The following is a 15,473-nucleotide window of genomic DNA, read 5'->3' on the forward strand; positions in this document are numbered from 1 at the left end:
AATAAATAAATAAATAAATAAATAAATAAATAAATAAATAAAACTATCTAAGACAATCATTTAACTTTTTTAAGGTCCCCAGTAGAGACCCTGGAAGTCTTGGTGACTATACTTCAGTAATTACATTATAGAAAGACTCTGGCTGGGCTCGGTGGCTCTTGCCTGTAATCCCAGCACTTTGGGAGGCGGAGGTGGGTGGATACTTGAGGTCAGGAGTTCGAAACCAGGCTGGCTAACATGGTGAAACCCCATCTCTACTAAAAATACAAAAATTAGCCTGGCGTGGTGGTGTGTGGCTATAATCCCAGCTACTCAGGAGGCTGAGGCAGGAGAATTGCTTGAACCCAGAGGCGGAGGTTGCAGTGAGCCAAGATTGTGCCACTGCACTCCAGTCTGGGCAAAAAGAGTGGAAAAAAAAATTATCCAGGCATGGTGGCACACGCCTGTAATCCCAGCTACTCAGGAGGCTGAGGCACAAGACTTGCTTGAACCTGGGAGGTGGAGGTTGCAGTGAGCCGAGATTGCGCCACTGCACTCCAGCCTGGGTAACAGAATGAGAGCCTATTTCAAAATAAATAAATAAAATAAATGAAATTAAATTAAATCAGACATGGTGGTGTGCACCTGTAGTGCCAGCTACTCAAGAAGCCAAAGCAGAGGATCACTTGAGCCTGGAAAGTCAAGGCTGCAGTAAGCCATGATTGCACCACTGCACTCCAGCCTGATGACAGAGTGAGACCCTGTCTCAAAAAAACAAGAAAGTAAATAATAAATTTAGTTGAAATTTTTTTTAAAGTTCCTCAGTTGCAGTATATACAAATACAACATTTTCATCATCACAGAGAGCTATTAGATAGCACTGCTAACTAATAGACACAGAAAAACTGACAGCCCACTTATTAAGTCCCTTATTGTATTTTATGCTTAACTGCCTGTAATGACCAATGTGTATTCTTATCAGTTATTAATACTAGGGAGGATTCCTGCAGATTATGTGGGAAAGAAAAAAAAAACCAAAGCCAGGCATGGTGGCTCACACCTGTAATCTTGGCACTTTGGGAGGCCAAGGCAGGGGGATCACTTGAGGTCAGGAGTTCGAGAACAGCCAGGCCAACATGGTGAAATACTGGCTCTACTAAAAATACAAAAATTAGCTGGGTGTGGTGGCCCAGGCCTGTAATTCCAGCTATTCAGGAGGCTGAGGCAGGAGAATCACTTGAACCCGGGAGGCGGAGGTGGCAGTGAGCCCAGATCGCGCCACTACACTCCAGCTTGGGCGACAGAGCAAGACTCCATCTCAAAAAAAAAAAAAAAAAGAGAGAGAGAGAGAGAATGAAGACAGAGATTTTTAAAAATCTTTTTAAGACACAAGGTCTCTAGCCAGGCGCAGTAGCTCACGCCTGTAATCCCAGCACTCTGGGAAGCCGAGGCATGCAGATCACGAGGTCAGGAGATCGAGACCATCCTGGCTAATGTGGTGAAACCTCATCTCTACCAAAAATACAAAAACAAAATTAGCCAGGCATGGTGGCGGGTGCCTGTAGTCCCAGCTACTCAGGAGGCTGAAGTGGGAGAATGGCATGAACCTGGGAGGTGGAGCTTGCAGTGAGACGAGATCATGCCACTGCACTCCAGCCTGGGCGACAGAGCAAGACTCCGTCTCAAAAAAAAAAAAAGAGAGACAAAGTCTTGCTCTGACAACCCAGGCTGGAGTGCAGTGGTGCCATCATAGCTCACTGTAACCTTGAACTTCTGGGCACAAGCAATCCTCCCACCTCAGCCTCCTGAGCAGCCAGGACTACAGGTGTGCACCACCAGGCCTGGTGAATTTTGTTTTCAATATTTCGTAGAGACAGGGTTTTGCTGTGTTGCCCAGGCTGGCCTCAAACTCCTGGCCTCAAGTGATTCTCCCACCTCAGCCTCCTAAAGTGCTGGGATTACAGGCGTGAGCTGCCACACCCAGGCAAGATGGAGTCTTTTTCTAACCTCATCCAATAGAGTTTATTATTTAGTTTATCTCCTTTGGTTATATGTATTTTAAATCACATTCTATTGTCAGCTATTGCTTCTCTCTAGAAACGTATTTTTAAGTTGTTCTTGTCTTGTTCTTCTCTAACACCATGGAATTTTAGCTGAGTTTTGGCCACATGTAGATTTAATAACATTGCATAATGAGATTTTCCTTTTATAGTATATTAGTTGTATTACGCCCATGTTTTCCAGCAGTTTTTTTTTTTTTTTTTCATGAAATTTGTTAGTCTTCCAGGCAATATAGTGTTTCTACAGTAGGTGGCAGCAATTTCAAATTTCAGACTTATACCATATTAAGGTAGAGCAAATATTAATGCTGGGTATTTTTCCCTTTTATAACTTTTGAACTCTAGGAATGATTGGACCTGCAGTATTCCTGGTAGCTGCTGGCTTCATTGGCTGTGATTATTCTTTGGCGGTTGCTTTCCTAACTATATCAACAACACTGGGAGGCTTTTGCTCTTCTGGATTTAGCATTAACCATCTGGATATTGCTCCTTCGTGAGTACTAATATAAAGATTTGCTGTGATTGACTTTAAATTATATTTTTTAAAATCCTGATAAAAGGCCAGACGCGGTGACTCACGCCTGTAATCCCACCACTTTGGGAGGCCGAGGCAGGCGGATCACCTGAGGTCAGGAGTTTGAGACCAGCCTGGTCAACATGGCGAAGCCCTGTCTCTACTAAAATACAAAAATTAGCCAGGCATGGTGGCGGGCACCTGTAATCCCAGCTACTCAGGAGGCTGAGGCAGGAGAATCGCTTGAACCGAGGAGGCAGAGGTTGCAGTGAGCCGAGATTGCATCATTGTACTTCATTCAGCCTGGACGACAAGAGCAAGACTCCATCAAAAAAAAAAAAAAAACCTGATAAAATAGATATAACATAAAACTTAACATTTTTAAGTATACAGTTCTGTGGCATTAAGTGTTCACATTGTTACATAACTAGCACCACCAACAATCTCTAGAACAATATCATCTTCTCAACAGAAACTGTACCCATTACACACCATCTCCCATTTCTCCCTCTTCCCAGGCCCTGGCAACCAATATTCTACTTTCTGCCTCTATGGATTTTACTACTATAGGAATGAGTTTAAATTCTTTACAAGATTTTAATTTACACAATAATTAAAGCAGGATGTTGTTTCTAAATTTAAACTTTTAACTCTCATCACCTCTGTCCACAGTGCTCTCATTAGAACATTGCAATAACTTATTATAACTGTGTCTGTTCACCCAGCTAGACTAGGAACTCTGTGAAGGCAGAAACTCCCTTATTGTCCTCAGGGCTCACCATGGCACTTGGCATGCAGTAGGCATTTTGTCAGATGAATGAATGTCAAATAGTAGACCAATTGATTTGTCTAACTATATTACCTATGTGCAAATATATTTGTGTAGCACTTGATAGTTTACACATCACTTTCATAAACACTATCCATTTTACCCTTAAAGCATTCCTATGAAGTATTTTTGCCCTATTTGAATGCTAAAGAAACTTAAGAGAAGTGATTTATCTTACAGCACACAACTAATATAATAAATGATAGAGCCAAAACTTGAACCTAAAATTTTTACTTTTAAGCCCAAAATTCTTTCTACAGCTACCTCTCTGGAAACATTCTCTGAGCCACATACTTCTAGAACCATTTTGTGCCAATTGACAAGGTAAATAAGGGAGCTGTGTAAATATTTTAACCCAAAAGTTTTAATACACCTTATTTGTAAAAATAATGGATATGAATTTATTTTGGAGAAAAGACAGATGGACTTTTACCCTCTTTTCACTACCTCAAAATCTTCACACCTGGACTGCTACAGAATCTTCTGATTTCTATGAATCCTCAGTCTCCTATCCCTTCAATAAATACTCTTAAGATAAGCTCCACTCTGTCACCCAGGCTAGAGTGCGGTGATGCCATTGTAGTTCACTGTAGCCTTAAACTCCTGGGATCAAGTAATCCTTCCTGCTCAGCCTCCTGAGTTGCTGGGACTACAGGCACACATTACCATGCCTAGTTAATTTTTCAAAAAATATTTTGTGGAGATTAGGTCTCCCTTTCTTGTCCAGAGTGGTCTCAGTCTCCTGGCCTCAAGTGATCTTCCCGGCTCAGCCCCGCAAAGTGCTAGGATTACAGGCGTGAGCCACAGCGCCTAGCCAAGATTTGAGGTTTTGTCAAGCCTAGAGTTGACGAATAGTCAAAGGGATATGGGAATTGAGAGTTTGAGAAATAGTTCTAGGCTATGTTATCGCTTAGGATGTTTTTAGTTGAAGTATAGAAATACTAACTCAAACTGGGCTGAACAGCATAATCTATTGATTCACTTAATTGTATCCAGAGATAATAGGCTTCAGGCAAGAGCTGATATCCAGCTGCCTACTAATATCACCACAGATTGTTTCTTTCTCACGCTCTGTCTTTTACAGTAGTAGTTTTATCCTAAGACTGGGTCTGCTTATAAAATCACACAATGAAATGATTGCCAGCAACAATCAGGACTACATGCTTCTTCATTCACATCAAGCAGAAAGAAAAGGATCTTTTCCTCTCTCAACCATGGAAATAAGTCCTGGGCTTCATTTTGGTTGACCCAAACTGAGTCACATGAACCAACCCCAATGGCCAAGAGAATGTCATGTGACTTTAGGAAAATCAGCACCTACCCCAAAAGTTAGAGGTCAAAGGGTCAGTGCCCCTCAGACGTCATTATTGCTACACAGATGGAGGTGGAGAGTGGGAATGGATGCTGAGGAATCCATCGGTAACATCCACTATAACACATGAAGATGTGAATAAATATGAGTCATTTTTGAGCCGGGCGCTGTGGCTCACGCCTGTAATCCCAACACTTTGGAAGGCTGAGGTGGGTGGATCACCTGAGGTCAGGAGTTCGAGATCAGCCTGGCCAACATGGTGAAACCCTGTCTCTACTAAAAATACAAAAATTAGCTGGGCATGGTAGCACACACCTATAATCCCAGCTACGCAGGAGGCTGAGGCAGTGGAATTGCTTGAACCTGGGAGGTGGAGTTTGCTGTGAGCTGAGATTGCGCCACTGTGCTCCAGCTTGGGTGACAAAGTGAGAGTCCGTCTCAAAAAAAAAATAAAATTATAAGGAACGTAAAATTGGTTCAGCAGCCATCCAGCCAGAAGAAGGTGGTAAGTCACCCACTCCATTTAATAAATCTAAAAGATAGCTTAGGATTCATCAGGTTCCTGAAGTCTTGTCAGAATCTCTGGAATCTGATGAGGGCCCCCAACCCTGCTCTCTTGAACTGGCAGTGAAAGAAAATTTGATCATTGGATAAAAATTGGAGCTCTGATTGGCCAGGTGCAATGGCTCATGCCTGTTATCCCAGCACTTTGGGAGACCAAGGCGGGCAGATCACCTGAGGTCAGGAGTTCAAGACCAGCCTGGCCAACATGGTGAAACTCTGTCTCTACTAAAAATACAAAATTAGCCAGGTGGGGTGGTAGGACCTGTAATCCCAGCTACTTGGGAGGATGAGGCAGAAAAGCACTTGAACCTGGGAGGTGGAGGTTGCAGTGAGCCATGGCACTCCAGCCTGGGTGATAAGAGTGAAACTCCATCTCAAAAAAAAAGAAAAGAAAAGAAAGAAAATTAGCACTATTGTCAAAAGATGAAAAAAAAAAAAAAAAAAAAAAAATATCCATGGTACCTACCTTCATTGTGAAGATTAAATAGAGCACACACAGAACACTTTGCTCATAATGCAATAAATGTATTTGCATATAATGCAATAAATGTCATTGTTTTCTGGCTAACTTTGAGTCAGGTGTGGTGACCAGGGTCACAGATCAATCCAAGTAAAATATTAAAGTGATGTTTGGTGTGCTTTCAGAAAGGAAAATGCTGACCACTAAAGAGCCACCACTGGGTCACTAAGAGCCAAAATGGCAAAACGGTCTAATTTCTCAATGTAATTTTTAGCCTAATAGAATAAAGAAAATATAGTAGATTTGATATGTCAGGACTTCAGCCAGGTCTCCTATGATAGATACCCTTTTGGACAAGGTGGAGAAAGATGAATTGGATGTACAATTAGATAAATTTGTCACTACTAAATTTCAGTGTAATAGCATGCTGATTAACAGATCTAGTCATTTGAGAAACACTGTGCCAGGCACTGTACCAGATGTTGAAGACACAAACATGAAAGTAACATGATTCCTGCTGGTGTCTGTGTAAGCTTAAGCTGGCCTGGAGGATGGTGCTTCATGTCATGAAGTATAATGCTGGACAGGCAGCAGGTGGAATCCTGTGCCTGAGCTTCAAGCATCAGGTGGATGGTTGAAGTCTACATCTTAAAGACCCAGGTCCAACTCTGAAATCTTATGAGTCTTATAAGCCAAAAAAGACATTTATCTAGATATCATAAGAAGCTAAACAGTTTTAGTAACATAAATGAGGCCAGCAAATAGTTGTAGCAGTTAGGAGGATGGTAAGCAAGTGCCTTTATGCCTCAGATAATGAGGACTGCTGTACTTGCTCTCAGCTGACTGAGACACAGCTATTCAAATGGAAGTAGGCCGGGCATGGCAGCTCACGCCTGTAATCCCCACACTTTGGGAGGCTGAGGCGGGTGGATCGTTTGAGGTCAGGAGCTCCAGACCAGCCTGGCCAACATGGTGAAACCCCATCTCTACTAAAACTAAAAAATTATCTAGGTGTGGTGGCGGGCAACTATAATCCCAGCTACTCAAGAAGCTGAAGCATGAGAATTGCTTGAACCCAGTAGTTCGGAGGTTGCAGTGAGCAGAGATTGCGCTACTGCACTCCAGCCTGGGCTACAGAGCAAAACTCGGTCTCAAAAAAATAAAATAAATAAATCTCATCAAAGTCAAAATTATTATTATTATTTGTTGTTTGTTTTGTTTTGTTTTTGAGATGGATTTTTGCTCTTGTTGCCCAGGCTGGAGTGCAATGCTGCGATCTCAGCTCACCACAAACTCCGCCTCTTGGGTTCAGCCCAAAATCGAAATTATTTATCTCCCTTAGTGTGTGTGTGTGCATGTGTGTATGTTTAAACCTCGCGGTTCTAGCTCAAAGGATAACTTTCTTATATTTTGATTCAGCTCTTCAGATGAGCTTTTTAGTTTTTCTTTTCCAACTGGGATTTCTTGGTTCAAAGCACACCAGTTATTTCTAGTTGCGGGAGTCTTGGCTACGTGGCTACATATCTTATTGGAGGTTACATATCTTATGTTTTTCATAGTTGCTTTTTGTTGTGGTAACAATGAGGGCCCATTCAGTGTAACACTCTACTAGTTAGAACAAGAGCACTGGAGGACCATAAACAAGCATTCAACACCAGGGCTTGTGGTGAAAAGTGAAGCATGAGAAAATTTATCTTTCCTACAGATTGGTTCCAGTGATTACTGTTTTTTTGTTTTGTTTTGTTTTTTAACAAGGTAGCATTGTAGATTATAACATTATAATATTAAGTACTGATTCAGAATCAGACAAATTGGGTGACATTTTATGGTTTTTTTTTTTCATCTGTAAAATGAAGATAATCCAGCTGGTTGCAGTGGCTCTTGCCTGTAATCCCAAGATTTTGGAAGGCCAAGGTAGGATGATCACTTGGACCCAGCAGTTCAAGACCTGGCTGGGCAATATAGCAAGACCCCATCTCTAAAAAAATTAATAAAATTTTAAAATTTAAAAAATAAAATGAAAATAATCCTACCTCATGGGGTTGATTTTATAATTAAAATGATATAATATGATATATAAAACCCTTATGAACATGTCTGATATAAGGTTTTCCAATAAAAAGTAAATAGATACAAGGTTTTCCAATAAATAATATTCCTATTAACATATAAATGTGTACTTGGATTTTATAGGCCTTTACTTCTATAGACTGAAATAGAGATTTTATTTTATTAATTAATTATTTTTTGAGACAGGGTCAGCCCCTGTCACCCAGGCTGGAGTGCAATAGCAAGATCACGGCTCACTGCAGTCTAAAGCAATCCTCCTGCAATCCTCCCACCTCAGCCTCCTGAGTAGCGAGTCTACAGCATGAGCCACCACACCCAGCTAATTTTTGTGTGTGTGTTTTTATTTTTTGTAGAGAGAGGTTTCACCGTGTTGCCCAGGCTGGTCTCAAACTCCTGGGCTCAAGCAATTCACCCACCTCGGCCTCCCAAAATGCTGGGATTACAGGCATGCACCACCACACCTGGCCCCAAAACAGAGATTTTTCTATGGTAATTTTGTTGCCTGGATTCGCTATTAATTCCAATAGTATTCCAACAGCACAAACTCCAGACTGAGTCCATACAACTTGTTTTCTTCCACGTAGTCATCAATCTTTCATGGCCTGTCCTGGCCAAGTGAAATATAAGTACTTGAATGAGCTTCTTGTTGCTGACATTTAGAATTTCACGGCATTCGTCTGCACTTAATATCTGTCACTGGAAAGGCTGGCAGCATTGCCGTTGACTCCTCTTACTGCCAAGGTGTTAATGGTTTAAAAAGAAAAAAAAAAAGAGAGGCTCTGCCAAGCTTGGTTAATATAGATACACTCCCTAAAGGGGATAAGCCAAAAAGATCTGTGCCTCATGGTTTTGTTATAGTGCTGTGTGTATGCACAAGTTTTGAACATAAAACTTTGTGATCTTTATACATAACCAAATTAGTTAAGCCGAATTTTTTTAACTGAACTCCTCCACCACCTTTAAGTGTTTTTTTATTTGTTTGTTTGTTTTACCAAAAACATTAAACCTAAATCCAATGAACCCCCTAGGATTTAGAGTCTAGAAACTATCAGTGTACAGGAAATACAGGAGGTGTAAGATTATGCGAAATGATACCTAAGAGATACAATCTTCACAGTCCAGAATTCATGAATATATACAGGACAAACATCCTAGTAAAGAGACAGCAATTTTAGGCCAAGTGCAGTGGCTCACACCTATAATCCCAGCACTATGGGAGGCCGAGGTGGGCGGATCACCTGAGGTCAGGAGTTCGAGACCAGCCTGACCAACATGGTGAAACCCCGTTTCTACTAAAAATACAAAATTACCCAGGTATGGTGGTGCATGCCTGTAATCCCAGCTACTCAGGAGGCTGAGGCAGGGGAATCACTTGAACGGGGAAGGTGGAGTTGCAGTGAGCCGAGATCATGCCATTGCACTCTAGTCTGGGCAACAAGAGCGAAACTCTGTCTCCAAAAAACAAAAAAGAGGCAGCAATTTTAAAAATGAATGATTGGGCCAGGTACAGTGGCTCACACCTGTAATCCCAGCACTTTGGGAGGCTGAGGCAGGTGGATCACCTGAGATCAGGAGTTCGAGACCAGCCTGACCTACATGGCATGTGCGTGTAGTCCCAGCTACTCAGGAAGCTGAAGCAGAAGAATCACTTGAACCCGGGAGGCGGAGGTTGCAATGAGCCGAGATTGCGCCACTGTACTCCAGCCTGGGCAACAGAGACTCCATCTCAAAAAAAAAGCAAATTAATGGAACAAGTAAATTGTATGTTTTATATGATCTCATGTCTATAATAATATACTTGAAATATATACAGATAGCAAAAAATAATTGGGATATTACAAAACGTTAATGTTGATTATCTCTATGAGGAAAATTATAGGATTATAGGTAATTTTACTTATTTTTTCTTTTTTCTTATTAATTTTCAAAATTAATTACAATTGAATTTTCAAATCAGGAAATAAACTTTTTTTTAACTTAAAAAACTTTAAGCTAGACATGCCATGCTTTCTGTATGAAAATGATATCTCAGAACTTTCCTATATCATTATAAAAGGGGTTATTTCCATGGCTGTGTTCCTCTATGTAATGTTAAAATGCTACTTAACTATTGAAATGCAAGTTTTTCACCAGCTGAATATAAAATCCCATTTCAATAGGACATTTTATTTAGACATAAAATTTCACAAGAACACAACCTGGAGCAGAATAGCTGTCTATTAAAAGAAGCGGCCAGGTGTGGTGGCTCACACTTGTAATCCCAGCACTTTGGGAGCCTGAGGCAGGCAGATCACTTGAGGTCAGGAGCTCGAGACCAGCCTGGCCAACATGGTGAAACCCCGGCTCTACTAAAAATACAAAACTAGCCCAGCATGGTGGTGCATGCCTGTAGTCCCTGCTACTCAGGAGGCTAAGGCACGCTTGAACCCAGGAGGCAGAGGCTGCAGTGAGCTGAGATCATGCCACTGCCCTCCAGCCTGGGCCACAGAGTGAGACTCTGTCTCAAAAAAAAGAAGGAAAGAATGAAGCTGTTTAAATGTGTAGCACAATAATAAACTTCTATGAAAATGTTTCTGCAGGTATGCTGGTATCCTCCTGGGCATCACAAATACATTTGCCACTATTCCAGGAATGGTTGGGCCCGTCATTGCTAAAAGTCTGACCCCTGATGTAAGTAGATAATTTACTTGTAAACTGGAAAGGTTTTGGAGCTGCACATCTGTGTCAAAGTTCAGTGTATTTTAATTAAGTGTAAAATTCTAAATGTTCTTATGAAATTCTTTTAGCAACAAAAGCTAAATGCCTTAATGGATGGGAAAGTATATTTTCAAAGAACACTTTTTGGATTTTAGACAGAACAACAGAACTAAGTCAAATGAAGACGTAGCTGAAACCACACAAGTAGTTAAAAGTTTTGATATTGGCGGGGCATGGTGGCTTATGCCTGTAATCCCAGCACTTTGGGAGGCCAAGGCAGGCAGATCACAAGGTCGGGAGTTCAACACCAGCCTCACCAACATGGTGAAACCCCTTCTCTACTCAAAATACAAAAATTAGCCAGGTGTGGTGGCACGTGCCTGTAGTCCCCTACTCGGGAAGCTGAGGCGGGAGAATCCCTTGAACCCGGGAGGCGGAGGTTGCAGTAAGCCGAGACCATGCCATTGAACTCCAGCCTGGGTGACAGAGTGAGACCCCATCTCAAAAAAAGTTGTGATATTATACTAGACAAATAATTTTGTTTTGATTTGAACAAATAAAATTGACAGTGTAAAATTATTCAAAAGTAGGCCCATGAAGGCGAGGTATCAGGAAGTCATGTGAGGATTAATGAGGAAAAGTTGAAATAACCGAGAATGTTTAGAGAACCAGAAAATTTGGGAAGACATAAAAGGTGTCTTCACATATTTGAAAGGCTACTAAATGTAAGATGGAGACTTATTCTCAGCAGTTCCACAAAGACAGATTGAGAGAAGTTATAAAGAGACATTGGGAAAATTCTTTGTTCAAAGCTGTTACTTTATGGAATGAGCCACCTTAAGGGTTAGTAACCCCTGAAACAGTCAAACATTTATTCAACAGGCATTTCTTAGGTGCTTATTAATATGCTAGATACATGGCCAGGCACAGTGGCTCACACCTGTAATCCCAGCACTTTGGGAGGCCAAGGCAGGCAGATCACCTGAGGTCAGGAGTGTGAGACCAGCCTGGCCAACATGGTGAAACCCCATCTCTACTAAAAATACAAAAAAGTAGCCGGACTTTGTGGCTTGTACCTATAATCCCAGCTATTTGGGAGGCTCAGGCAGAAGAATCACTTGAACCTGGGAGGTGGAGGTTGCAGTGAGCTGAGAGCATGCCATTGCATTCCAGCCTGGATGACAAGAGCGAAACTGTCTCAAAATAAATTAAAATATAAATAAGGCCTCAAAGGCACCTTTCAACTTTGATTTTCTAACCTTCAAAAAAGGTATATAAGGTATTCTTTAAGAGGCTAACTCAAACCTCTGAAAGAGGTAATTTTCTCTTTTGTCTCTGTGATAAAATTAACGCCGTGTGTAATCCTTAGAATTTCAGGACATACGGCCGGGCGCGGTGGCTCACGCCTGTAATCCCAGCACTTTGGGAGGCTGAGGCAGGCGGATCACAGAGTCAGGAGATCAAGACCATCCTGGCCAACATGGTGAAACCCTGTCTCTACTAGAAATACAAAAATTAGCCAGGTGTGGTGGCAGGCTCCTGTAGTCCCAGCTACTCAGGAGGCTGAGGCATGAGAATTGCTCGAACCCAGGAGGCGGAGGTTGCAGTGAGCTGATACCGCCACTGCACCCCAGTCTGGCAACACAGCCACACTCCTTCTCAAAAAAAAAAAAAAAAAAAAAAGAATTCCAGGACATACTTACAGACTTTCTTATTACCAAATATACTGATTTCAGACATATATGTGTTCCCCACAAATAGTGTTCCTATTTCTTCTCCACATCTACCGTTTCTAATTCCTTAAGTGATGCAGTACCTCCCTGTTACTATTTCCTCTCACTTAATAAAAAGGAATGTTGTAGAAATGCTTTTTCTAAAGTTCTGTGTCTCAATATAACATGTCCAAAATGTTTAACATTGTCCTTGTCCTCATGGAGTGGGGTGGCAACACCAGAACCTAAGTCAGCACACTACCATGTGTTAATTTCACTTACTGATAATGCCAGCACTTCTGCTAGGGAAATATGGATTCCCGAATTAAAGTCTTTTATGTTTACAAGTGGGAACTGCGCTTGATTTGGGATATGTTATAGCATTTGTTTAATGCTGTTAAAAAGATATCATTGTTTTAGCTGGGTGTGGTTTGCACCTGTAGTCCCAGCTACTTAGAAGGCTAAAGCAGGAGGATGCATGAGCCCAGGGGTTTGAGGCTGTAGTGAGCTCTGATCATGCCTCTGCACTCCAGCCTGGGTGACAGCAGGAGACCCTGTCTCAAAAAAATAAATAAATAAAACTTATTTTATTTTATTTTATTATTTTCGAGATGGAGTTGCACTCTGTTACTCAGTCTGGAGTACAGTGGTGCAGTCTCAGCTCACTGCAAACTCTGCCTCCCAAGTTCAAGCGATTCTCCTGCCTCAGCCTCCTGAGTAGCTGGGACTACAGGCACCCACCACCATGCCTGGCTAATTTTTGTTTTTGGTTTGTGTGTGTGTGTTTTTTTTTTTGAGACGGAGTTTCACTCTTGTTGCCCAGGCTGGAGTGCAATGGCGCAATCTCAGCTCACCACAACCTCTGCCTCCCAGGTTCCAGCGATTCTCCTGCCTCAGTCTCCCGAATAGCTGGGATTACAGGCATGCGCCACCACACCCAGCTAATTTTGTATTTTTAATAGAGATGGAGCTTCTCCATGTTGGTCAGGTGGTTTCAAACTCCCAACCTCAGGTGATCCACCTGCCTCGACCTCCCAAAGTGCTGGGATTACAGGAGTGAGCCACCGCACCTGGCCAAAGAAAACTCTAAAGTTTATTATTTTAAAAAAGGAAAAGCACACACCTCCCAGGTTCAAGAATCACTTGACAATTATAATTTCTTTCTTTTTTTTTTGTTTGTGTTTTTGAGACGAAGTCTCACTTGTCCCTCAGGTTGGAGGGCAGTGGCGTGATCTCAGCTCACTGCAACCTTCGCCCCCCGGGTTCAAACGATTCTCCTGCCTCAGCCTCCCAAGTAGCTAGGACTACAGGCAAGTGCCACCACACCCGGCTAATTTTTGTATTTTTAATACAGATGGGGTTTCACCATGTTGGCCAGGCTGGTCTCGAACTCCTGACCTCAAATGATCCACCCGCCTCAGCCTCCCAAAGTGCTGGGATATCAGGCGTGAACCACCGCGCCTAGCCTGTAATTTCTTACTTTATGGAATGAGCACTGCCTCAAAAACTTTGTGGCATGAGTCAGCATATAAATAAATAATGCAATAATTAAAATTCAAAGTGTGTCTGAGGTTCGATGTTGTTATAAACAAAACAGTATTCTCTAAAAACTGGTGGAATTTTTGTTAAAAAACAAACTAGGAGCTGTGTGAGACTTCTAGTACAATGATTGATTTTAAGTTCACTCATTGCCTTCAGATAACACTGTATTATTTTATCCCAGAGACCACACAGGGCAGCTTTGTCTTAGTAATCCTAAGAAGCTGTTTCAAACATTTTTCTGGTATAAGATGTAATTATTGACTGATTGCTCCCCAGAATTTAAGATGAGTATCTAAGCCTTTTTTTCACTAAAATGCATTCATCTCAGACAAGTATAACCACCACAGGTTATACACCACAGGGTGTTTCTTTCTGCACGTTTCTCCTGTTTTCCCAAATAAATGACCTCCTACTGGCTTCCCAGTGCCTTCTCTTTCACTTCCTCATTGCTAGTTCTACTGCTTGTTTGGGTTTGTTTGTTTTTTGAGACAGGGTCTCCATCGCCCAGACTAGAGTGCAGTGGCGCGATCATGGCTCACTGTAGCCTCAACCTCCCCAGGCTCAGGTGATCTTCTTACCTCAGCCTCCCAAGTAGCTGAGACTACAGGTGTGCACCACCATGTCCGGCTACTTTTTCCATTTTTTGTAGAGATGCGGTTTCACCACCTCGCCCACGCTGGTCTCAAACTCCTGGGCTCAAGGTATCCACCTACCTTGGCCTCCCAAAGTGCTGGGATTACAGGCATCCACCATGCCTGGTCTACTTGTTTGTTTGTTTGTTTGTTTGTTTGTTTGTTTGTTTTTTGTGAGACAGAGTCTCACTCTGTCATCCAGGCTGGAGTGCAATGACACGATCTCGGCTCACTGCAAACTCCGCTTCCCGGGTTCACGCCATTCTCCTGCCTCAGCCTCCCAGGTAGCTGGGGTTACAGGTGCTGGCCAACACACCTGGCTAATTTTTTGTATTTTTAGTAGAGACGGGGTTTCACCTTGTTAGCCAGGATGGTCTCGATCTCCCGATGTCGTGATCTGCCCACCTCGGCCTCCCAAAGTGCTGGGATTACAGGCACGAGCCACTGTGCCCAGCCTCGTTTTTTTTGTTTGTTTGTTTGTTTTGTTTTTTTGAGACAGAGTTTCACTCTTGTTCCCCAGCCTGGAGTGCAATGGCATGACCTCAGCTCACCGCAACCTCCGCCTCCTGGGTTCAAGCAATTCTCCTGCCTCAGCCTCCCAAGTAACTGGGATTACAGGCGCCTGCCACCACACCTGGCTAATTTTTGTATTTTTAGTAGAGACAGGGTCTCACCATGTTGGCCACGCTGGCCTTGAACTCCTGACCTCAGGTGATCCAGCCACCTCGGCCTCCCAAAGTGCAGGGATTACAGGCATGAGCCACCATGCCCAGCCGGTTTTTTTTTTTTTTTTTGTTTTGTTTTTTTGAGACAGAGTTTCACTCTTGTTCCCCAGCCTGGAGTGCAATGGCATGACCTCAGCTCACCGCAACCTCCGCCTCCCGGGTTCATGCCATTCTCCTGCCTCAGCCTCTCAAGTAGCTGGGACTACAGGCGCCCGCCACCACACCCAGCTCATTTTTTATATTTTTAGTATAGAGAGAGACAGGGTTTCACCATGTTAGCCAGGATGGTCTTGATCTCCTGACCTCGTGATTCACCCGCCTCGGCCTCCCAAAGTGCTGGGATTACAGGCGTGAGCCACCGTGCCCGGCCGTGTGTG

The 15,473-nt window shown here is 42.6% G+C and overlaps 1 protein-coding gene across 4 annotated transcripts in view; it reads left to right on the plus strand.

The window, feature by feature from the left end:
* The window catches only part of SLC17A5 (solute carrier family 17 member 5), a 60,806-nt gene that overhangs the window by 42,541 nt on the left and 2,792 nt on the right, over positions 1-15,473 (plus strand). For 3 of the 4 annotated variants that reach the window (XM_017871329.1, XM_017871332.1, XM_017871330.1), the window contains 2 exons: positions 2,385-2,532; positions 10,368-10,458. In XM_017871329.1, coding sequence (XP_017726818.1) covers positions 2,385-2,532; positions 10,368-10,458 — 239 coding nt within the window. The remainder of the gene's footprint in view (positions 1-2,384; positions 2,533-10,367; positions 10,459-15,473) is intronic. The other variant, XM_017871331.1, reaches the window with a different exon arrangement.

This window comes from Rhinopithecus bieti, unplaced genomic scaffold (assembly GCF_001698545.2).
Source record: "Rhinopithecus bieti isolate Rb0 unplaced genomic scaffold, ASM169854v2 scaffold_4709, whole genome shotgun sequence".
Lineage (NCBI taxonomy): Eukaryota > Metazoa > Chordata > Mammalia > Primates > Cercopithecidae > Rhinopithecus > Rhinopithecus bieti.